The 22,573-nt window shown below is 39.8% G+C and overlaps 1 protein-coding gene across 1 annotated transcript; it reads left to right on the top strand.

Moving 5' to 3' along the window:
- The first annotated feature begins 155 nt into the window (after positions 1-155).
- Positions 156-22,540, top strand: IQCE (IQ motif containing E). Its single transcript, XM_079320410.1, has 22 exons — positions 156-343; positions 1,988-2,035; positions 2,623-2,665; positions 3,580-3,720; positions 3,996-4,127; positions 5,096-5,166; positions 5,701-5,814; positions 6,155-6,205; positions 6,694-6,764; positions 6,985-7,057; positions 7,459-7,508; positions 9,651-9,808; positions 10,274-10,329; positions 10,638-10,846; positions 11,617-11,721; positions 12,464-12,566; positions 14,766-14,852; positions 15,074-15,097; positions 15,969-16,064; positions 17,102-17,229; positions 17,923-18,029; positions 22,096-22,540. Exons 1-22 carry the CDS (start codon positions 176-178, stop codon positions 22,206-22,208), a joined length of 2,148 nt encoding a protein of 715 aa, XP_079176536.1. The 5' UTR covers positions 156-175; the 3' UTR covers positions 22,209-22,540.
- The last annotated feature ends 33 nt before the right edge of the window (positions 22,541-22,573 follow it).

Raw genomic sequence — 22,573 nt, 5'->3', positions numbered from 1 at the left:
GCAGTGGAGCAGAGCGCTCGCAGGGGCCGCTCCGCCGCCCGCCGGGGTTTCGCTCCCCGCGGGGCCGCTTGGTGTCACCCGCGCTCTGCGGCCATGCCGAGCCCGCTCCCCCAGCAGTGCGCATGCGCCACTACTCCGAGCCGCGGGGGGGCGCTGACGCCCCTCAGCGGTTGCCATGGTTACCGCGACCCGGAAGTGCCGCCGCGGCCATGGCCGCCCCCAGCCCCGAGCCCGCAGCCTCGGCCCGAGGGGGCCCCCGCGGCCCCGCCGCCCCGTGAGGCCTTCCCGCCGCTCTCCCAGTATGGCCCGGGGGGGTGGCGAGGCGGCCGCCGAGGGGGAGCTGGTAAGGAGCGAGCGGCGGGGAGGAGGAGAAGGCCCCATGTCCTGGCCTGCTTCGGCCCGGGCTCGGCTCGGGAGACGCTCCCGCGAGGCCGGGACAAAACCTTGGGGCAGCCCGGGCTGGCCAGGCCGGTGGCTCGGAGGGCAGCGCGATGGCTCCTGCTCTGTCCGTGCCGCCCTGACGGGCCCGCAGCTCGGCACGGAGGGGCAAAGGCTCAAGCCGTGCTAAGGAAGGTTTAGGTTGGACATTAGGAAGAATTTCTTCACGGAAACGGTGATTAGGTAGTGGAATGGGCTGCCAGAAAAGTGGCGGATTTGCCGTCCCTGGAGGTGTTTAAAGGAAGACTGGGGATGGCACTCGGGTCTGGTTGGCAGGGCGGTGCTGGGTCATGGTTGGACTCAGTGATCTTACAGGGCTTTTCCAACCCAAATAATCTAGTGATTCTGTGTTCGTTTCCCACTCTCTCAGCAGGCAAACAGAGGTTTTGAGCCCCTTTGGGAGCCCCCACCTGCTGTTGTTGCCAGCTGTAGGTGGCTCTGGTGGCAATAGTGGTGGGGTTGTTTTTGTGTGTTTGTATCCTGGTGAATGTTTCGTTGTTACCATTTATCAAGGCTGAGCATCCTCTATGTTCTCTGATTCCAAACATGATAGCTGCAGTTAGGGAGAGAGATACTCCAGAATGAAAAATAACCTTAAAATAACAGAATTAATCAGTGTGCTGCAGGGAGCATTGCCTCAGGAAATGAAAAACCGTATGATCTGGTGTGTGAGGAGCATCTTTAACCTGCTCTGTTGTCAATCCTTGCTCCTATTATGCCAAACAGAGTTTCCAAAAATACTTCATCCCCTCCCCTGCTTCTTACAGGCATCTTACAGACCAGCATCTGTCCAAAGGTTGGTGCTGAGTGCCACAGAGTCAGCAACAAGTGGATTCTTTCTGGACTCTCCCCTTTTCTGTGAAGGCAGTGTCCACATAATTTGAAAACTAAGTGGAAATTTTCCTTCAGCTTTGGATATGCTTGCATTTGAGAAGGAGGGAAAGTTGTCTTCTTCCTTATGTTTGTGGTTTTTCCCCTGGGCCTGAGCATTTCTCCATTTCAGTACAGGAAGTGAACAATTCCATAGCATAACAGGGTAGGACAGGCAATGGGGAAGGGAAGAGCTGAGTGAGTTGCAGCTTAAATGGTGGAGAAATTCATGCAGAGCCAGCTGAGGTTCAGCTGGTGTAATGCTGGGCACTGCAGTGCCAAGTCTCTGTGACTCAGCTGCAGAGTGTCCCTGCTCATGGCACAAGGGTTGAAACTGGATGATCTTTAAGGTCCCTTCCAACCCAAAGCATTCCATGATGGTTCATTTCTGAAGTGACTTTCACAATATCCCAAAACTGTTTGCATTGGAGCAGATGATGCTGGCTTTTGCAGCAAGAGCTCCACCATCTTTCAGTGGCTTTAGTGTTTTTGGAAAATGGCTTATTTTTATCTTAAACAATTGACATTTTAGCAATGCAATGGAAGAGAAACAAAGGCTTTGGTTCCAGTGTTTACTGTTTGGATTTATTGCACTCCAACTGTGTTGAATTGTAAAGGTTTTCTGGGTGTGTATTACATGCAGTTATTCAGTAGCAAATGTCCTGTCTGTGTTTCCCAGGGAGATGACAGCCTGTCTGTGATAACCTGGGAGTCAGACACAGCAATGGTGAGTTTTGATTAATGCCCCAAAAGGCCTCTGAGTTCCTGCTCCATCTGTGTGGTCCCTGTGCTCACCAAGCACCTCTCAGAGTGGGCTTGAGTCACAAGCCTCTAATTTCAGATGTAATTCTGGTTTCCAAATTCTCAGCACTGGGGCTGCAAATGATGTTTGGCTTTATTTTGCTGTTCTATCAAGTTGTGGGATTAAGTAGTCATTTTAGAGAGTTTTAATGGAATTTAATATCTCCTTTTGCTAAAGGGCTCTGCAGATCAGCCTCTACTCTGGGATCATCTTGAATTTGCTGCTTCTCATCTTTAATATTGATGGGAAAGATCTTATGTTCTGAGCAAGAATTGACAATTTATCTGTATAATCAAACTTCAGTTGGCACCACCTTAATTCTGGTGACCCTTGCTGTGCCCAAATCTACATATGCTTAATGCTACCATTTTCCTTTTCTATAGGAAAGGGTTTGTCTTATTAGAACAGAAGATCTTTATAGAAAATGGATATTGAAGGCAATTTTGAGATTATATGATGAAATCTCAAGAGCTGAGTATTCTCAATATATAAAAAACCCATTTCTCTTTCAGAAGTTAAAGAAGAAGATTATTCACAAGCCCCCAAAGTCACCAAGTAAGTGTTCCAATGATTTTTATTCTTCAATTGCAAAACTGGATACGTTTGTGGGATACAGGAACTGGGAGCTTTACTTGAGACAACATCTTGGTGTTCTTTTCAGAATTATTCACTGCTGTGTGCAGAGCACACCTGTTTGAGATCTCTTCTGTATCCTGTGAAGTCCAATTTGTACACACTAAAATGTTGACATTTATGGCTTGATTGTAATTCTTGATTCTCCAACATAAACTACTTGTTTCTCATGTTATGCTTCCAATGACAATCATTCTGAATTTGTTTTTCTCCTTGTCTCTTTGGAGAAATGCTGATCCTTGTAGTGTAGAGAGGCTCTGGAGCTCTCTACCATCCAGTCATAGGTATCTGTGTGTACATTTAGCAGTTCTCTGTTTCAGTTCTTGTGATGGTTTGTTGGGTTTTTTTCACAGTCAAATGTTATTAGATCTGCAGTTTTAATATTGGGTTTTTCCTTTTTTTGAGGAGGTTTATGTTTTTTTTGCTATACTTTTCCATTTACCTTGCTTCATAGGCTTCCAGTGAATGTTTTAAAGACTTTGCCTTAAAGTGTTGTTAATAACAACATTTAGATGTGCAGGTGTCTTAAGGATGCCTATCCAAACTGTACATGTAAATATTTCCACAAGTTTTGAATCATACTACTGTCACTCTTTTTCTAAGCCTCTTCATTTTTTGGAATTGTATTTTTTTCTTTATAGTGGAGTTTTTGGGGTTTTGGGTTGGTTTTTATGTGAGTGTCCATTGCTGTGTATAAGCCAGTATGAAATATTCTGTCCAATTCTATTTTTGCAAGTAATAGTATTAAGTCTGGAAACTTTGAAGAACAAGACAATAAGAATTTTAGTGACCTTGAGCTTTTGAAGGCAGCACTGAGATATTTTCTTTTTCTGTAGAGTCTCCCTACAGCTCAAGCACACAATTGTATCCCAAAAAAGCTGCAGCTTGGAGATCTCTGCAGGGAACGGGCAGTGCTTGTTTTGAGAATGCAGCTGTTAAAAATCCAAGGCAGATGTGGCTGGGATCTCTGAAACAAGGTATTGGTATAGAAATGTTTGCATTTATTAATAAAATTCATTGTTGTGGACAGCTTAACATATAAACTATTAAAAGGTAGATTTGTATTTGATTAAAGGCTACAGAGGAATTAATTTGGGTGGTTGGAATTATCTGATCTCGAACATTGGCATTTATAGAGGGAATAATTAACAGCATCTGGAGCTTTCCATGTTGCATTTGTTCAGAATAATTCCACAAATTTAATTCACAATTATCCCTGATTTTTGCATTTTTGTTCCACTTCTCTTGGCAGGATTGAGCCATGCTCTGAAATCAGATGGTGACACAGGGCATGTGCGAGCTAACATTTCCAGTAGCACTCCAGAGTATCTGAAGGAAGCTCTAGGAATGAAAAAGCCCAAACATTCTCGTTCTTCCACTAATGGTAAACTCAAATGCTGGGGTAGATAAAAGGGAATGATCTTTTTTCCCCTTTAAAAACACACACTGCTAAAGATCTTAGCTTCAGTAAAGCAAGAGCCATTTTAGTTTACTAAAATATATGTGTCAAAATATGATCCATGAGATACTTCTTGAGATTTCTAAATAGGTTAAGGCTGGGATTTCCAATTTTTTTGAGCAATGAATCACTATTAGCTTTCAGAACTTTTGCAAATTGCCATGCATTTGCAGCTGAAAACGTTGCAAATATAATATGGTTCAATGGGACAGCTGTAGACAATTTATTGTGACTTCAAAACATAGTTTAGGAACCATTGATAGAAACCATCTGCTTGTCTGAAATTCTATGTAATTGACTCCTTTTACTTCTTCTCTAGAAAGTGTTTTATCATGTGGTTGTGACATTAAAATCAAATGAGTTTTATGAGAAGAGCAAACTTTCAAAATTTTGTTCTGCTTTTCTTAAAGGAGAACTGTGATTTTTTAAAATTCCATTTCCATTTAAAATGACACCTATGCTTTTACTGGTGATACACAGTTCTTGGCAACTTTACAAGATTATATATTTATGCATGTTAAGCATAAATAGAAAAATGTGTTCTAGACATTTTTTAGAAACCTTTTGTAAATAATTAATTTATTGGGATGAGAAAGCTGCATTCTTCTGTGAAGTTTGTATCTTTCTTGAGATGGATAATTTAATATAGCACTAGAGAAGTAATTAGGAAAAAATTGGCTGCAAAATCTGGCAGAAGTTTCATACAGTAACACTTCTATTTCACCTCCAGTTTTAAATTTAATTTTCTTGCTGATTTTTCTTCTTCAAGGAAAGAAAAAAAACCTAGTTTCTACTTTGGTGCTGTTCTAGATATTTCTTTTTAACTGCAAGGTTTCTGGTTGGTTAAAAATACTTTTTTTGGATCTACTTATTTTACATACCCCTTTCTATAGGCTACATTCCTGGAACTCCTGACTACAAAGAGAAAGAAGATATGTATGATGAAATTATGGAACTGAAAAAGGTACAGTTTCTCTGATACCTACAGAAAAAGTCATGGCATTGCTCCATCCTGTACATGTCCTGGCCTTAATGATCCAGAATACTTTGATTTCTACAACTTGAGACATTCACCACATTTTTGCACTTGCAATGTAGGGCAAAACTAAAACTTGTGTCTGTCTAAGACAGTTTCCCTGAGGTTATAGGGTTAGAGTGGGTTTTCTGTAGAGCAGTGTATGAAGGATGAGGGCTGGGCTTGTTGAACTCTGGGATTACCTATAGACAAATACCATGGCTGTGGTTGATCATTTGTGTAGACCTTTGTTAGACCTTTTCCTTTTATCTTCCCTCTGTCTCCTCCCTAAACTGTCCTGTCCTGGTGTCTGCCCTGGCCCACTGGGATGGTTTTGTGTTTTGGCTGTTTTTTCCTCTTTTTCCATGCCATCTTTACCATCATAATTGGATTGGTTTTGACATCAAAATATGTTTCCATGTGAAAACCTTGCATTTTCCTATTTCTGAAATGTACTTTAATTTTTTTTCCCCCCTTTTTTAGACAATACAAGCTCAGAAGAATGAGGGAGACCGAATGAAAACAAAACTCCGTCGACTGGAAGAGGAGAACAATAGAAAGGTTAAACAGATTGAACAACTGCTGGATCCTTCCAGGGTGGGTATTTCTTGAGGGGATAAAAGTGGGGCAAAAGAGTAGGAGTTTGTAGTGTGGTGACTCCTAGGAGTGATGAGCTGGAATATGAGAGGTGGTGTGAATCTCTGCATTTCAGATCAGCAGTGCAGCTCAGTTCAAAGGAAGATGATGCCATGCACTACAGAAAAGTTCATTTAGCACAAATGCCTTTAATTTCTGAAGGTAAAATAAAAATGCTGTCTCATTGGGGCCCACTTTCTGAATATTTTACCTGAGAGTAGAAGGGAGTTAACCTCTTGCAGGATGATGGATTCATCAGTCCTGAGAGTTGGTCACTTGCTTTTTCTGTGTTACATTGCAGGGCTCTGAGCTGGCACGAGCTTTGTCAGAAAAGAAGACTGATAATGGATGGGTAAGAGTGTCTTAATGCTTTCATTTGTGCTTTTCCTCTGCTAGGTTGAAACACTACTAAAAATAAAATCAGGTCAGAAAGAATAATCAATTATGGAATCACATAACCTTTGTTAGCAGGTAAGGAGTCAGTAACAAAAATCTAGAATTCACACTATTTTGGGGAGCTTTCTTTGTCATTGTCTTAAGTCTGTTTAGGGAGTATTCTCCCCATTGTTTGCTGCTTTGATATTGGCAAGGTAATGGGCAATGTTTTTATTTTTTGGTTGTGTATCCATATTCTTAAGTTCATTATGAAATCAGGCATCTGATTTCATCAGTGTTCTCTTTTTTCACAGGGTAGCAGATGTGTATGATTTACTAAGTACTGAATTATATAGAAATAAGTATATCTGATTAGGTACAGTTTATAAAGACAGGGCAGACAGGAATAGACCTGTGAAGAGACAGATTATTCAAGGACTCAGGAGCTCTTTGTTCTTTCTGTAGGTGGTTACTGGATTAAAGCAGAAGATTGTCAAGCTTGAAGAGCAGTGCAAGGAGAAAGACAGCACTATTAAGTATGACTTTGAGGGGGCAGGAGGTAGAGGCTTGTATTGGATGAACTAATAAAGAGAACTGGAGATCCATGTTATTTTTCATATGTGTTCTATTCCTTAAAGCATTTTAATAAACTCCCAAGAACGTATTGGCAATTATAAACCAAAAAATGATGAACCACCAGGTTGCAGTGTCTTTGCTGATCTGACTGGATTATTTTTTGTATTATTCTATTTTCAGTGAATTCCAGGCAGACATGAAGACCAGTAATTTGGAAGAAGTGAGGTTAGCCATGGAAACCTACTATGAAGAGGTATGTCTGGCAGGTCCTTCAGTGTGCATGCAGGACAGGAAGCTGGTCAGTTGTTGAGTCAAAGTGTAAATGGAAGTTTAAGACAAATTTCTTGTACCTTAGCAGTACCTGCCATTGGTAGCAGGTTTTCATAGTTATTCTCATAGCTCCAGTTGTATGTACTGAATTTTCCATCAATAAATTGAGTGTGTTGATGAAAAAGGGCAAATAAAGAACCCACTGTACATCCATAAGTGCAATGTTGAGATGGAAGCACATATAACAGTAGCCTGATTTTCAGTGATGTCATCTTTAGCTCTGCCACTACCCAGAGAGTCTTGTGCTGATTTTCACCTAATGAACAAATGTTGCTGTGGAAGTTGACATTGCTAATACTCCTTTAATGGAATCTTCTTTCCCAGGTTCATCGCCTCCAACTGCTCCTGGCCAAGTCTGAGACTATGAGGAAAAAGTATGTTTGATTCTTTTGAGGCAAATGTTTGCATGCATGTCTTTGGCACAGCACTCAAGTCCTAGTTTACCTGGTGGAAGATGACTACCTGGGAACAGTTTTTGTCATTTAGATTGCTGGATTTGCTTTTTGGTGCTGCATTGGTTGGCTTCACAGTCTTGAAACGTGTCTTAGTCACATTTTTTTGCCTGCAGGAGATAATTTTGTGGATGTGGAAAAATACCAGAGCTATTTAAAAAGTACATGATAGATATGAAAATTTATCTCTGTTCCATCTTCCCTCATAATCACACCTATTCTGGCATCACTGGTAATTGAAACAAACTCCCTGGATGGTTGGCATTTCACACTTGAGTCAGTTCTGCATCTTCCTCTGGAGCATGTGCTGCTAAGAAAATTTTCTTGGAATAAACATTGTTTTCTTTTGGTACAGAAGCACAGAATAGTAAATTGGGTCAGAGAAGCTTGTACTGGTGCTTGTCACTGGTGTGGAAATGAGGACATGGTGGTGAAGATGAACAGTTTATAAAGGCAATAAAAGTCAAAGCACAAAAGCAGAAGACAAAGCTCCACTAAGAGCAAATTAAAAGCATTACTGCAAGTGAGTGTTATTTGAGCTGGAAAAGGGTAAGAATGTCTTGTAGGACAGTAAAATTTGTTACCACACCACTTCAAAATATACTTGACCTCCTAGTGTTAAGTACTGACAACTGTCTTAACATTGAGTGTAATTATTTAGATTGATAGAAACATGTGAGAATTCCTTAGGGTCATTATTTATACTGCTTGTGTTCCCTAATTCACTGTTGCTCATGGATTGAAAACTGCAATTTAGTTTGTCACTTTTTTAGAAAAATAAATCTTTTGGCTCAGGCCTGCAGTGACCAGCTTCTTGAGGCTCTAAGCCATCACACCTAATTTATTTAGAGGTGAAAATGAGTCATCAGGTCTCTTCCCTGTCCTCATTTATTCATAGCTTCAAAAAGTGGTGGTCAGGGCAGTCTCTCTCCATTACATGACTGTCAGTCTCTGCTGGAGAGGCTGAGCACTGAAATAATAAATCATGTTGAAGGTCAGGACTCTGGCATATTGAAAGAGTTGTTTGAGAGTATTTCTTTCATGATGCTTGTCTCCATTAGTTCTGGCTGGAGTGAATGGCATTTGGCTTCTCTTTTTCTGTGCTAATACTGCAGTGTGATTATTTATATGTGAAGCTGTAGTATTCAGTTGTAGCTAGAAATTAACTTTTCAAGTCCTCAAAATGGACTGAAATAGATTTTAAATTTAGATTTAGATGGGCCTAAAATGATGTCACTGAGTGGTATGATTATGATTTCTATTATTCCTGTCCCTAACCCATTTTGATGGTGTGTTATGTTTTGGTTTTTACTTCTTTTTTCCCCCTGCTGCTGGGGAAAGCTGTGTAGATAGCCATCCATGACATGTGGACAGCCTTATTTTGTTTGTTTGACCTCCTAAACAGGAGGTCAGCTGAAAATTCAGCCTTTCACTCTGATATGCTAACTGTAGGCTGTCTGCCCTTTTACCTTGTAATTATTCCAGTGGATGGGATGTAAGATTCCTTCATAAGGAATGAGGTTCTGTGGTTGTCACTGGCTGTGGCATTTGTGCAAAACTAAGTCTGTCAGTTACTTCAGGCCTTTATTTCCAGAAGTAAATTTTTAAGAATTTTCTCATAGTAATAAAGAAAAAATTCATCTCACTAAAAATCTGTTAAATCAGAGGTTCACAGAGTGCTGATAAAGCATTATAAGGTTGGTTAACAAAACAAACAGAAAATAAGATAAATAACATTCATACAACTGCTTTTGTTTGTGCATGAATGAAACAGAGTGAGGGAGGAAGTAACAGTAGTAAATGAATTTTCAATGTTTCAAAATACCTTTTTTATTTGACACAAAACTGTTGTGTAAGTGTTGAACAAGATGATCTTTGCATCCTTTTTCAGAAAAGAACAGGTAACTCCTCAAGTAAAAAAAAATTGAGAAATGTAATTAAGGGGGAATTGAGGCTGTCAGCTCAGCCATCTGACTTGAATAGTGAAGCTGCTTCACTCTTTTAATGCTGCTTCTTTGTTATCTGCTTTTAAGTTAACTTTCTGGTTTTGATCCCTTTTCCAAGTACAGAGGGCAGAGACACCCAAAAACGACTGAAGGCTCTGAATGCTGCTGTGCTGAGGCTGTCCAGGAACATGAAGGAATTGCAGGCTGAGAACAGGAGGCTGAAGGAAGATCTGGATCATGTGCTGAGCACTTCCCCTCCTCCCAGTAAAACAAAAAGTAGGTGCTAAAAAATCAATGAACATGGGCAGGGGATTTGGGTACATCTGGATGTGTGATAGCAGGACCCTATAAAGGTAGCAATAAGGGAGTTATTACAAAGGTGAAGATTCAGGAGTGGCACAATTGGAATGAGAACCTTCTTTCAGGAGTCTCTGATTTCTCCAGTCAGATCTGTGTTTTCTCTAGTATTGTCCCTGGGAATTCTAAACTGGAATTTGTGTAGGAAACCTTTTCAATAGCTGAAAACTGGTGACCATGAGTGGCTCATATTGATTTTGGAGCTAATTTGTTTAGCAGTCAGATATTTTAAGCCCATTCTCATTTTTTTCATTGGTAAATATTTAAAGCTGGCATTCAGAGATCTTTAAATGGTCTTTTGATATGGCCAGAAGTTTCAAAAAACAAGAACAATGTTGCCCCATGGATGTAGTTACATGTTTAAAGCTTTGTTATTGTATTTAGATTATAGTGAGTGGAGCAGACAGAGGCTGGTGAGGAAGATTTCAGATCTAGAAAAAGTAAGTGGTCATGGTTAAGTGGCTTTCTTACCTGTCTGGGAGCAGAAAATGCAGAACCACTGCCTTGTGCTCTTGGCATGTTGTCCTTCAATGTCTCAGCCTTTTGCCTTCTGCTTTATACACATAACCTACTGCCTGTAGCATGAGCCCTCCCTCCCTGTTTTCTTTTACCACACTTGTTAGATATAGATGCACATTTTAGAATCAACCTCCATTTGATCTTTTCTCATGGCCTAAATAACACAATTTCTTGCTCAAATTCATTCTTTTTTTGTTGTGTGTTTTCCATGTAAATTTACCCTGCTTAGAAAGTGTGTGCCATGGAGAGCAGCAGGGTGTCCTCAGCTGATAGTGAGGCATCACAAGTTCTTGCTGTGTCATCTTCATCTTCTGTGGGCCTGGATCCTCCAGCATCCCAACATTTAGACCATGGTGAGGAATGCTGTCGCCTCCAAAGGCTGGTGAAGAAACTGAAGAGTGATAAGAAGGCACTTCAGAATCTCCTGCTCAGTAAAGAGTAAGTGTGATTCTTGTCTGGAATGTTCTCTGTAGGTGTGAATTATTTCATCATTTCTGATCCTGTTATGAAATGGTGTAATAAGTATTTCACATCTTCAGCTAGAAAGTTAATTTTGAGAATCCCTTCAATTTTTATTTCAAAAGCTTCTTTCTAATCCTACTCGCTTCATAAAATTACATTGCAGAAAAAAAGCCAAAGAATGGAAAAGGGGAATTTCTGCTTGTTTCTAGCACATTTTTCAGGGTTTATTTTTCTGCCAACCACACTAAAAACCCTTTGAAGGGTTATATGTTTATGCAGCACTTCTTGCTCACTTTATACTGTAAAAATTTGTGTGGTTTTTTTTCCCCAACATGTTTTGTCCTGATCTCTCACTTTCTCCATTTAAAACTTCTGCCCTAGGATGCTCTGTGGCTTCTGTTTTGTCAGAATAGACAGATTTGCAGTTTGTATTGCCTGAACTGTGTGGTGTGTCAGGTTAATCTGAGCACTGTGTGCAGGGACATGCCCACAGGGAGCTGTGTTGGTGACACTCTGCCTCCTGTGTCACTTCTGAACAAAAATGCACAGTGAGCATGTGAGGAGGCTTTTTGCTCCTCAGAAATATGTTCTTGCACTTTGTTTTGTTTAAAGGGAAAATTTAAACATTTAGTAACTACAAATTTGAGAAAACCCAATTGATTTAGAAATTTAAAGAAAAAAAATAACTACTTTATGGAAGTATGAATGTCTTAGGTATCACTTAGATTTCCTTGTGCCTTTTGTAGATTAGATATCCAGCAGTTACTGCAGGCTAAGGCTGAAGTGGAGCTGGAGCTGCAGAAGTGGCAGAGTAAGATGGAAGAAAAGAGTACAAAAGAGCAGACTTTAAGGTAAAGCATTTTATATTAATAGATCCTTTTGGAACCCAAAGAAGAAAAAATCTCCTGGAGTATAATTCTCTTTTGAAGTGGCTTAGATTCAATAGGAGTTCATCTGAACTGCAAGAAGCTGGGGATTCTTTTAAGTAGAAGTGTTTGGAGGGATAGACTAAGTTACTAGGGGAAGAATTCTGTGGAGTGCTTTTAGAGGAAGAGGAAGACTAAGTAATATAGTAAAAATAAGATTTAAATTATAATAAAAATCGATAAAATAAATGGAAAAAGTTTTTATGTTGGGCTGGGCATTTTTTCTCTAGGAAAAGCTTGTACTCTCTTTACCTTAGCCTGTGTTTCTAGACCATTACCTCTTTGTCATTCCATTTACTCCTTGTATTCTGTATAACTCTGAGTGATAATCCTATGTAAGGGAGGCACAGAAAAAAAGTAATTTCAGTATTGTTTATTGAGAGAGGACTTTGACTGACAAATATAAAACTGTAGCAGATATAAATACATTATTAATAGTATCAAGGCTACCACAGTAAGCTTGAGTCTTCTTGCTTTTAACATAAGGTTATGCTATCACAGATTGAGAATTGGTGTTATCTGTTCTATGAAAACAGGTATCATCCTGAGCAGTTTCCCTCTTTGGCCTTAAAAAACAAACCCAAAGCAACCAAGTGTAATGAAAAAGGTTCAGTGCTTTTCATAAAATTTCTATAAGCTATAGATATCTTTGCTTTTCCAACCACAGTGAGGAAATTCAGAACCTGACCCAGAAAGTAGCAAAACTGGAGTTAAAACTGGAGGAAGAGAAAAGACAAATGACAGAAGATACAGTAGGAAAGCTTAATAAGGTACAGCCACATTTTTGTTTATGTTTTTCTTTTTTCCTTGTCCCTGATATAGATTTCAAATGGAGCTGGTAGTCTAAAGAGCTGCTAGTTGTGTTTTTTCAGAGATGCATTAGATGTTGTCATAGAGATAATGATGGTTAACTCCCAATAGTTGTTGGAAATAAGTTATTTCATTAATTAACACAGCAACTTGGGGAGTTTTTGAAGCTGTTCTGTTAGTGATCTTCTGCATTGCTGTTGCTTTTCCTCTTGTTCAGTGTAATGTTGCAAAAGACTTAGTTTCGGGCTTTTCCCAATACCTAAAAACCAAAAAAATTTGTGGTTACTTTTATCTTCTTACAGCATCTGAGACCATTGCCTAATTTCAGTCTGATTTTATTGGAGGTTTTGTAGGAGTTGACAGTTAGATAAAGGATGGAGACACAGGTAAATGTGCTCACTGACAGAATGACAAAGATAAAAATCCCTTTTCAATGTATTTTCTGCTGGCCAGGAGGTCACTTATGGTACAAGTGCTGTCCAGTCAGAAAATACTCACTTGCTTTTCTGTTAGGATGGAAGTGAGATATTTTTTCATGGGAAGATTTACAGGATGTAGAACTGGAGTTATCATGGAAACTGAGGGGATTTTAATTCTGCTGCTGCTGGAACATAATGTTTGAGTCAAGAATTAAGGAATATATCAGTACAATTAAATAAGTGAATTTCACTTTCAAGTGAAGTTTTCCTAGAGTTGAGGTATTCATAACCTCTCCTTTCTTTATTTCTAATACCTAATAAATGTATTTTTCCATCTCTTAATCCTGGACAGTCTTAAGTATGGCTCTGGAATCAGTCTGGGGTTTTGTAAAATATGTCTGAACTTGATATCTCTACAATCTTCTGTTCTTCTTCCAAGTGAGTAATTGGCCAGTAGAGATGGATGGACACTGCCAGAGCTGCTTTCAGAGGCACTGTGGCCATGTTAATCTCATTTCACTAAATACTACTTGGAAATTATTACTGGGGATTTTGATTTGCACTTAAAAATAAATAGACCCTGAAATGCAGGCAGTAAAAAATACTAATAAAGATGTCCAGTGGCTTAAGAGGGTTCTGGTTTCTGATATACTGTGCCATTCTGTAGATTCTTTTCTGTGTGTTACAGGCTCATGGATGCTAGGGGATGTTTTGAATACCAAATAACTGGAGTCTTTAAAAACAGCCAACAAACAGCTCCTTTTTCCCTCTGCAGACTATATATATTCTTGGCCAGTAACCATCCATTTATTGAAATGTTCCCATTATTTGTAATTATCACTAAGTTCCTACCAATTTCTCATTTTAATAGTAGGTTGTCATTTTTAATATGACATGATCCATTTGCTAAACTTAAACCTGGAACTCAGTGGTTTTAGGTTATAAATAAATTCTTCTCACAGAATCAAGAGTTTTTTTCAGAGTCTATAAAATCCCTTGTTCCTCTAGTTAAAATTTTACACCAACAAATTAAATTAGTCTTTTAAACTTACAGTTAGCTTTTGTTTGGCATATGAGATATAGAATAATTAGGGATCAAAAGGATCAAGTGGTGAGAAGTGGAATATGCAACCACACCTTGGGACAAATTGCTGGAAAAAATCTTGTTTTATTCTTGGTTTCTTCCTTTTTCCTCTAATTAACTTCATTAAGATAGAAGAGTAGTTTTATGCCAGTTTACACAAGCTTGGTGTCATACAATGGCCAGCTCTCAGTAAGCTTAAAGAACTGATTATGGGGCCACAGTTGCCAGGATGAGACATAAGAGACCTCCCTGGTTAATTAATGTTTGTCTTTCCTGGAGAAGGACAGCAAAATCAGATAACCTGATTTTTGTTCTCAGTCTGTTGATAAAATACAAATTATTTCTGAGCAACAAAGCAGTGGGTTAGCAGAGCCTTAGCAATGTACAGAGCAATAGGAGTTTGTGCAAATGGAAACTTTTCATTCCCATGCCCTGCTGAGGGCTGAAAGGGGGGACAGGGATGTGTTTCACTCTAAGAGTCATCTCCATGATGAGTTTGAACAAGAGCAGGGTTCAGAACTGAGAGTTTCCTCTTGAACTTCCTCCTGCCCTGCAGGCAAGATGGGCTCTGGAGCTGATTTTCCTGAGTCATTTGTAATCTGTTCCCTCACAGCTCTGAGTCTTCACTGTGCTAACTTAGAGATTCTCCTCTGCAGGCTCCACCAGTTACAGGCAAAGAAAATCACAGGAAAGATCAAGCAGCCAAAATTATCCAGAGATACTGGAAGATTTACAAAACCAAGGTGAGATTCTCTTATCAGGCAACAGCAAGGACATCCCCCTCTGAATCTTACTCTTGTTTTAGCATCTATCCACACATCTTGAAAGATTATGTTGTTTGAGTTTGGCAGGGGCTGGGACATGTGTTTTCTGTGTCTTTTAATTATTGGGAAAATTTGGCAAAACTTTATTAGCTAAAACTTGTATATATTTGTGGTATTAACATGAGCATCTTTCATTTCAGAAAGAAGAAATTGCTCTGGATGAGGTGAGTGTGTTTATGATACAAAACAGTGTAGCAGATTTAATTTGTATCAAAGGGCAAACAACCAAGAAAATACTTTTTCTTCAGGCTGGCTATAATCTTCATTCTGACATCCTGATTTTGTGTCATGTGTTTTGTCAGTGGTTTCGTATTTTTGGTCTCAAATTTTCCATAGTTGGTACCTTCTGCAAGGTGAAAGCATCTGAAAATTCTGAACAAAATCTGATACCAACAGACAAGAAAGTTTTTCTGAACGAGATAATTCTAATAATGATTTAATTTTCATAATGATGAATCTTCAGAAAGACTTGAAATAGGATTTAGAGCTTTTGCTAAGGAGAAATGTCTGTGAGAATCATGAAGATATTGACAAATTTGTCACACAAAGTCACTTCTTGATGAATGTGTTGCAAAAGGGTTTTAATTAAATTGGTTTTATTTCAAATAGCACAATGTAGCATCTTACCTTTCTTCCAGAACACTGAAAATCCCACTTTCAGAAATTATAGCTAATTCTAACCACATGGCACAAACATGCTGTACTGAATGCTTTTTGTTGATTATAACTCAGTAAAATCCCTGAGGGGGGGTGGAAGGCCTTGCATTCAGTGAAATCACCACAAGGTCTGCCTGGTTTCTGATTGTAGCACAGCATCTCAGAGCCCTCTGGGTACCAGACTCTGGTGTGGGAATGGAGCATGGTGCTGTGTTGGTGAAATGCAGGCTGCTGCTGGCAGCTAGAACTTCACTGCATTTGATAGGATCAGTCCTGAGCACCTCCCAGATGGAATTTAAACCCCAGAGCTGCCCCTGGAGGTGGAATGTCTGTGGGTTACCTTTCAGGGGAGCTAATGGCCTCTTCTCTCCATGGCAGGCAGTAGCTCTGCTGCAGGCAGCCTTCAGAGGACATTTATCTCGACAGAAAGTGCTGCTGGATGTTGGGGTGCCTGATGCAAAGTCTCACACTGAGGTAATTGTGGGGGCAGATGGATGTCCAGCATCTCTCTGTGTTTATCTTACAGTGTAAAGGGCTTTACTTCCAGGCTTGATTTGTTGAATCACCTGGTGATTGTTTTAATGTGCTGTTGGCAACACTACTGTAATTCTAGAGAGATACTGAGCTCCTTCTCTGGCTTCCCTTTTTTCTTTCTGTAGTTCACACTTTTTCTTAGAAGTAAAGCTGTAACTTCTCAGCCTTGTGGCCTCTAAGACTGTAACTAAGTCTTTTTTTTCCCTTTCTGTTTCTCCTGTCAGATAACATATCCTTTAACTTTTTAATTTGGAATGCTGTTCAAAACATTACCTGCTCTCGAGTTCACTACTCAATCACTGTAATAGATAAACTTTTTTCACCAAAGTTCAGCAGTTAGAATCTGGAAAACTTCTTTTATTGGATTGGAAAGTAAAGGAGTTTTGGTGAAGCATGCTCAGCCCAAGACTTGATGTCCTATATCATGTCCAGTTTGCTCCAGATTATTTACTTCTGAATATGAAAAAATGTACTTGCCAATTAAACATTCAGTTTCTGTAAATCATTTGCCAGGTTATGTAAATATCCTTTGGACCTTTAGCAGGCTATAGTTAATTTGTAATTCTCCATCCAGGTTGTCCATCTGATTGCACTTTCCATGTTTTTGATTGTGGTAAACTGGCTCAATGTAGGAGGACTGAATACTTGGCTTGATACAAGCAGAAAATAAATCCATTATGAAGGTTGTCTTACCTCCTTAATCTTCAAAAGGCTTCCTTCCTGGAAAATAAATGAACTTTCCTTGCAGGTGTCTGCTCTTTCATTAATTGAATGCTGATGCTTCAAAGCTTATATGATGATCAGATTTGCATTTCCTGCTGATTTAGTCTTACAAAACCTTAAAAACCTCAGACCAAAAGATGGAAATGTTTGTTCTACTGCCAGTTTCACAATCAAGAGTGAGATTGTGAAAGGTTCTGTCAAGCTTCTGTGCAATCTGTAAAATGTCAGTTTTCTTTAATCTGATTGCTTTGCAGAACTCCTGCTCTTCCATGTCAGACTCCTTGAGCTTTTCTTCTGATTGCAAGGAGAGAGATGAGATTGTCACATTCATCCAGTCCATTTTCAGGGCTCACTTAGCACGTACAGGACTGATTCAGGAGAGGTAAGCAAGGACTAGATGTTTCTGCAACATGCAACAGCAAAATCTTTTTTATTACCAGAGAGGAGTAATTTTTTAATAGAATTTTAGTGTGGGCTCCTTGGCAGAGAAGGAGAACAAGGCCATTGTTACAAAATAGACAAGGGAGAGCTTGTTCCTGAGAAGATTCAAAAGATGTGCAACTAAAAGGAGCTTTGTGGCAGCAGGAGTCTTCCCATATCCTGCTGCACATTCTTTTCCATAACAGTGAGTGAAAGTAAAGTGAAATAGTTGCTCTTTGGAACAGAGAGGTTACTGTTGTTATCACACAGATTGCTGATACATTTGCTTAATGTGTGAATCTGAAGCCCTGACATGTGCAGGTGAAGGGTTATGTGGAGGAAGAAGAAGGAGAAGCTAGAATGCCATCAAGTCATTTAACTCAGGCAGGGTGCAGGGGTTTGATTACTGCTTAGGTTTGTGGTGACTGTGTCTTGAAAAATATTTCCTTTCTCTCCAGGGTTTACTGCTCTGAAAGTTTTTAATGTTGGCTGCCATGGTTGCAAGGAGAGTTACATGGCTGTCACCTCTATTTAGTGTCTGGGTTCACTTCTGCAGGTGATAGAGTAGCAACACAAGAAACTTTTCAGCACAGCCTGTGGAGAGAGACTGCAAACACTGTTCTGTGCCTCATGCTCTGAGTGTGTCTCTTTGCAGGCTTTCTGTGCCCAGTGCAAAAGCAGATCCTGCAATTTACATCACAGAGAAGAAACCAGACTCAACAGCACTCCAGAGACCTTCAGTCCTCCCATCTCCTCTTCCTGGTAATCTCCTTCCCCTGTGTTCAAAAGTCTGGGTGTTTTGAGTGGGTGCATGCACAGTTTTATAGAGAACATCTGCACACACATGTGCATCCTTGTATTCTGTGTGTGTGGCTTCATTTGGTGACATGTTGCTTCTACTGGCACGTGCAGTTCCCTATATAAAAAATCAAAGCTTTGACAGTCTCAGCACCAGTTTCTTCAAAGTGCTTTGTCTGCTTGTCCCAGCTGTGGTTTGGAAGGTCTCTCTGGTGTAAGTGGTAATTATTGAGGGAACGTGGTGTTCCCCTTTATTGCCTCTCTGCTTCTCTTTCAGCCCTGTAGCTGAGAGCATTTTCACCACCCTGACTTAGTTTCTGTAGAAACTAAGACATCTGCTAAAAAGAGCCATCCTAGGCAGCCATGTGCATTTAGTCATGTTTTTTTCAGCAGTCTTCAGTTGCTGCAGTAGGGGGAAAAATGAAGTCCTGGATAACCTTGCCAGCAAGTACTACTGTAATACAAACTGAGAAAATCTCTTCTATGGCTTTTGTGCCATTTGGTTTTCTTTTTGGATTCTTTATTGCTGTCTGTGAGAAGATGGAGTTAAAGTCAAAGAGGCTTTTAGGAGGATGTTAGAAGTACTGAGTAAGAAAGTCAAAACAATGCTGCAGATAAAACATACAGCTTCAAAGGAGTTAAATTGAAAAGGGCTGGTTCTGTCCAGATGGGGTATTTTAGGCTTTTATGGACCAGTTGGGGAAAAAATGGAGCAACTTCGAGTGTGACCTGAGAAACACTGATTCAGTTTTTTTTTGTCAATGAAAAGCTGCCAGTCCCTGCAGGCTTGCTCAGAGACACAGAATGCTGCAAGCAGTGAGGCTGTTTCTCTAAGATAGGAGGTGGGGAGTAAGCCAGATTTTCAGGGCTTGTGAAAACAGAGGTAACACTTCAATAGATGAAAATGTGTTTAGGAAACTTCACTATGTTCCATATTCAGAAGCACATTCTGCTTTGTGAAGGAGTAGTAGTACTTGCTTCTGAAGATGTTTGAGTGACTTTAATTATATCTGGTGATAGTATCCAGGAGAAAAGTAGTGCTGCAGCACCCTGTTTTGCCTGAGCTCTACAGCAGTTGAGCATTATTGGTGTGCTCACTCTAAAGCCAGGGAAAATCAGCTGTGAAATTCTACTCAGAGAGAAAAGATCCTTTAAATGTTTAGTCCTTCTAAGACCCAAAGAGAGTGTAAGATGAGCAAGTCCAGTAAACACAGTCATATGAATACCAGCAGAGCACAGTCATTGTCTAGCTATGAAGTCTCCTAAGCTAAGTTTTATTGCAGATTATGATGACAAGTTGATGAGTGAAGAAGTTCTGGAATAGTTTATACTGGAAGAGAAGAGAGAGAGGAAACCATACTTTCAGACTTTTTTCATTGCAGTTCTTTTCTGTTGAATATCAAAAAGAAATGATTGGGAGCAGACCAAGTTTTGTTTGCTGCTGATTTTATGAATGTGGGAGATGTTTTCAAGCTCTGGGGTGAGGACAGAATGTATCCAGGTGCTTTGTGGAGAGGCACAGTGAGAATGTGCTTCTGTAACTGCACAGCTGCCCAAAGGACAGCCTGGCACTGAGGTGCATGAGAATGTTTAACCAAAATCTCCCAAAAGATGAATTCCTCCTAAAGGAAGGAGAGCATCCTGATGTAAATGCATCCCCTCAGTGTTCTGTTTGGTTTTTTGCCATGTGGATGTATGTAGCTTAAGATAAAATTAGCTAAAAGTCCATCCCTGCCATTCTGAGCTCATGACTGGTACAAAAATCCACTGGCAAAATTTGAGTCTGATGGTAAACTGGGATTTCATTGGTCATCCTGCAGCTTGGAAAGGATGAGAGACAAGGAGCTTGTTGAGCAGCTGAGTGGTTTAAAAGCACTCAAATTCTTATGGCTTTAAATCATGCAGCTGTTGAACAAGTTCTTTCTTCATTTGTCCCAAGTCCAAACTTACATTTCATGACCTCTAGGTCTTAAAATGATCTTAAACTTTCAGTCTATATCTGTATCCTAGTAAATCATTTAAATTCACTAGCCTTTTGGCATTATTTTAACAACAATGGGGAAGATGAAAATGTGTTTTAAAAAAAACCTTATACATCTGCTAGAATGAATGTATATAATCCTGGTGCAGCATTGCAGAACTTGTAATTCATTGTTTCCATCAGGTTAGATGTCTCTATTTTCTAGGAAAAGAAAACTTTTCAAAGTGTATTATTCAATACTGCTTTGTTTGTCTTCAGGACCTGGAGATTTTATAAAGCCATTTCTGCTGTTTCCCACAAAATGAAACAGATATTAACAATTCAGCCTGTGAAACTTAGTGTTGTGTTTTGTTTTGTTCTGTCAAGGGAGGGACAGGAAGGAAGAATATGTTCTGTACATGCACAGCAATCTTGATTAAGGGCAATGTTCCTCTTTGTATATTACTGACCACTCTGGCTGCAACTATTAACTTCATTTCAGGCTTTTTTTGGAATCATAATGAATTTACATGCATCCCTTAAGTCCCTTATCAGTGCTTACCCTCCACAAGCACCAAGATAAAGTTGATATCAAACTGAAAATGAGGAGAAGAAAATCTCATATGTCAACAGCAGGATATAATCAAGGGTGATTTGGATAATATTAAGCTATTTAATGTATAATATGTTTATTCTTAGAGTTGCTTCTTCTGGTTCTCATGCCTGGTTTTGGCAGTCCCCTTTGCTCCTCCATATTACCAGTGCTACTGTCTCATAAATCTCCCTGAAAAACACTGACATTATTTTTTGACTGGTACAGAGAAGATTATCACTTAATTAGAAAATCATGTGTTTCCTTGCTTTTTAGGCTGAGGGCAATGTAATGGCCTCCCTGCATCCCCCTTGCCATTCACAGGCTCTGTCAGTCACTCTTCTCCTATTCCTGGGCCAGTTGTGTTCCCTTTTCTTTATTCCATGTTCCACTTTCTGTTTTTGCCTGTTCTTCCATACCAGGATATTTTTTTCCTGTGTCAGGAATCTCTTATTTCTCTACAAGACCTAAGGCAGGTCTGTTCTCCCTGTTCTCTGTGTGCCTTCCAGTTCAGGTCAAAACCTCAGGCTGTGGCTTCTTGCCTGTTTCCTCTTTCTACCACAGGTTGTCTTGATTTGTTTTCTTCTCTGGGAGAGTCTTTTCAGAGAATTTATGTTTGAAACTGAAAAATAAGTGGAGCTGAGGGAAGAATATTGTGCTAGAAGGTATAAATAGCTGAGGGGAGGATATTGTGCTGGAAGGTATTAATAGCAGTCATCATTTGGTTCCTACATCTCTTGCACAGGGGTTATAAGCTGCTGGTTCTGCTCTTCTTGTGTCAGGGACTTTGTACATACTCATTTTATGCCTCTGATTCTCCAGTGTTTACTGGACTCATCAGGAATATCTGTTCACAACCTGAACACTTCTTCAAACATTGGAATGATTGAGATGCCTAGAAACACATTCAGGAAAATAGCAAAGGAACAAAATTAGAAATAAAGGGAAAAACCTAATGGTGTGGTCACTATTTTTATTGTCATTGCAGTAGAACAGCATGTGGATATTATTGTGGGTGTTTTACATGTATAAGGGTTAAAGAGAGTAACTGAGAGCTTCTGCCTGTCTTTGCATCTATTTCAGTTTGTTCCATCTAGATCTGAGTCAGGTTCTCATTGTGACCTCTCTGCATAGTTTAAGCTCAGGTCAGTTTTTCCTTTTCTGGCCATTTAATAAATATTTGCTTTTGACCTGCAATGGCTTCAGTATCAAATGGCTTTGCTTGATGTGTTTAACCTCTTGCAAAGATTTAAAGGCAATAAGAGAGCACATGCAAGGTCAGTGTGCCAGCTCAACACTGTGCACTCTGGTTCATTGAAGAGGAGCAGAAATAGCTTCACACACAAAAAGATCAGAGTTATCCATAGCTGAATGACTCCAGCTAAGGCTGGAAACTAAGAGGCTCAGAGAATACCACCCTTGGCACTTGGTCTGTTTGGTCAGTGTTTGTTGGTGACCCTGTTGCTGGATCATTTCAGGCAGGTGCTGCTCTGCCCCCTGTGTGCCCCTGGATGAGGCTCACTCCGACGACTCCGACGACGTTGTTGTCCCTCCCTTGCTGCAGGTGAAGAAAAGCTGCAGCCACTTCTGAGGTTTGGTAACAGGCTCTGGTGATCTTCAATGATTTGGTTCACCAACTAAACTATTTGTACCAAGAGCAAGCATATCAAAGATGAAACAAGGGGGGATATCACCCCTTTTTAATGGCAGTTCACATGATTTCTGCCACAAATGAATAATTCTTTGATATGTTGTCTCTGCAGACTTTAAGGCTAAAAGCATTGACTGACTGTTAACCTTACCCTCCTGGTACACAGGGTTTGGATTTAAAAACTCAACCAAAACAATTTAATGTTTTGCTTCACAATGAGGATTATAAATTCAGTTGTCAAATTTAAATGAAAGCAATAAAGCCTTAAGATACTTAATGCCAAACAAAGTTTTGTTCCAGGTCAA

The sequence above is a fragment of the Erithacus rubecula genome (assembly GCF_903797595.1).
Source record: "Erithacus rubecula genome assembly, chromosome: 17".
In the NCBI taxonomy this organism is placed as follows: Eukaryota; Metazoa; Chordata; class Aves; order Passeriformes; family Muscicapidae; genus Erithacus; species Erithacus rubecula.
The sequence above is the reverse complement of the archived record's forward strand: the minus strand, read 5'-3'. Positions and strand labels throughout refer to the sequence as shown.

What these genes read in the sequence shown, in the direction of transcription:
- IQCE (XM_079320410.1), top strand. Translation starts at nt 176, where the DNA reads ATGGTTACCGCGACCCGGAAGTGCCGCCGCGGCCATGGCCGCCCCCAG. An exon ending in ACAAAAGAGCAGACTTTAAG is followed by an intron (nt 11,722 to 12,463) that starts GTAAAGCATTTT and finishes TTCCAACCACAG; the next exon opens with TGAGGAAATTCAGAACCTGA. An exon ending in ATGCAAAGTCTCACACTGAG is followed by an intron (nt 16,065 to 17,101) that starts GTAATTGTGGGG and finishes ATTGCTTTGCAG; the next exon opens with AACTCCTGCTCTTCCATGTC.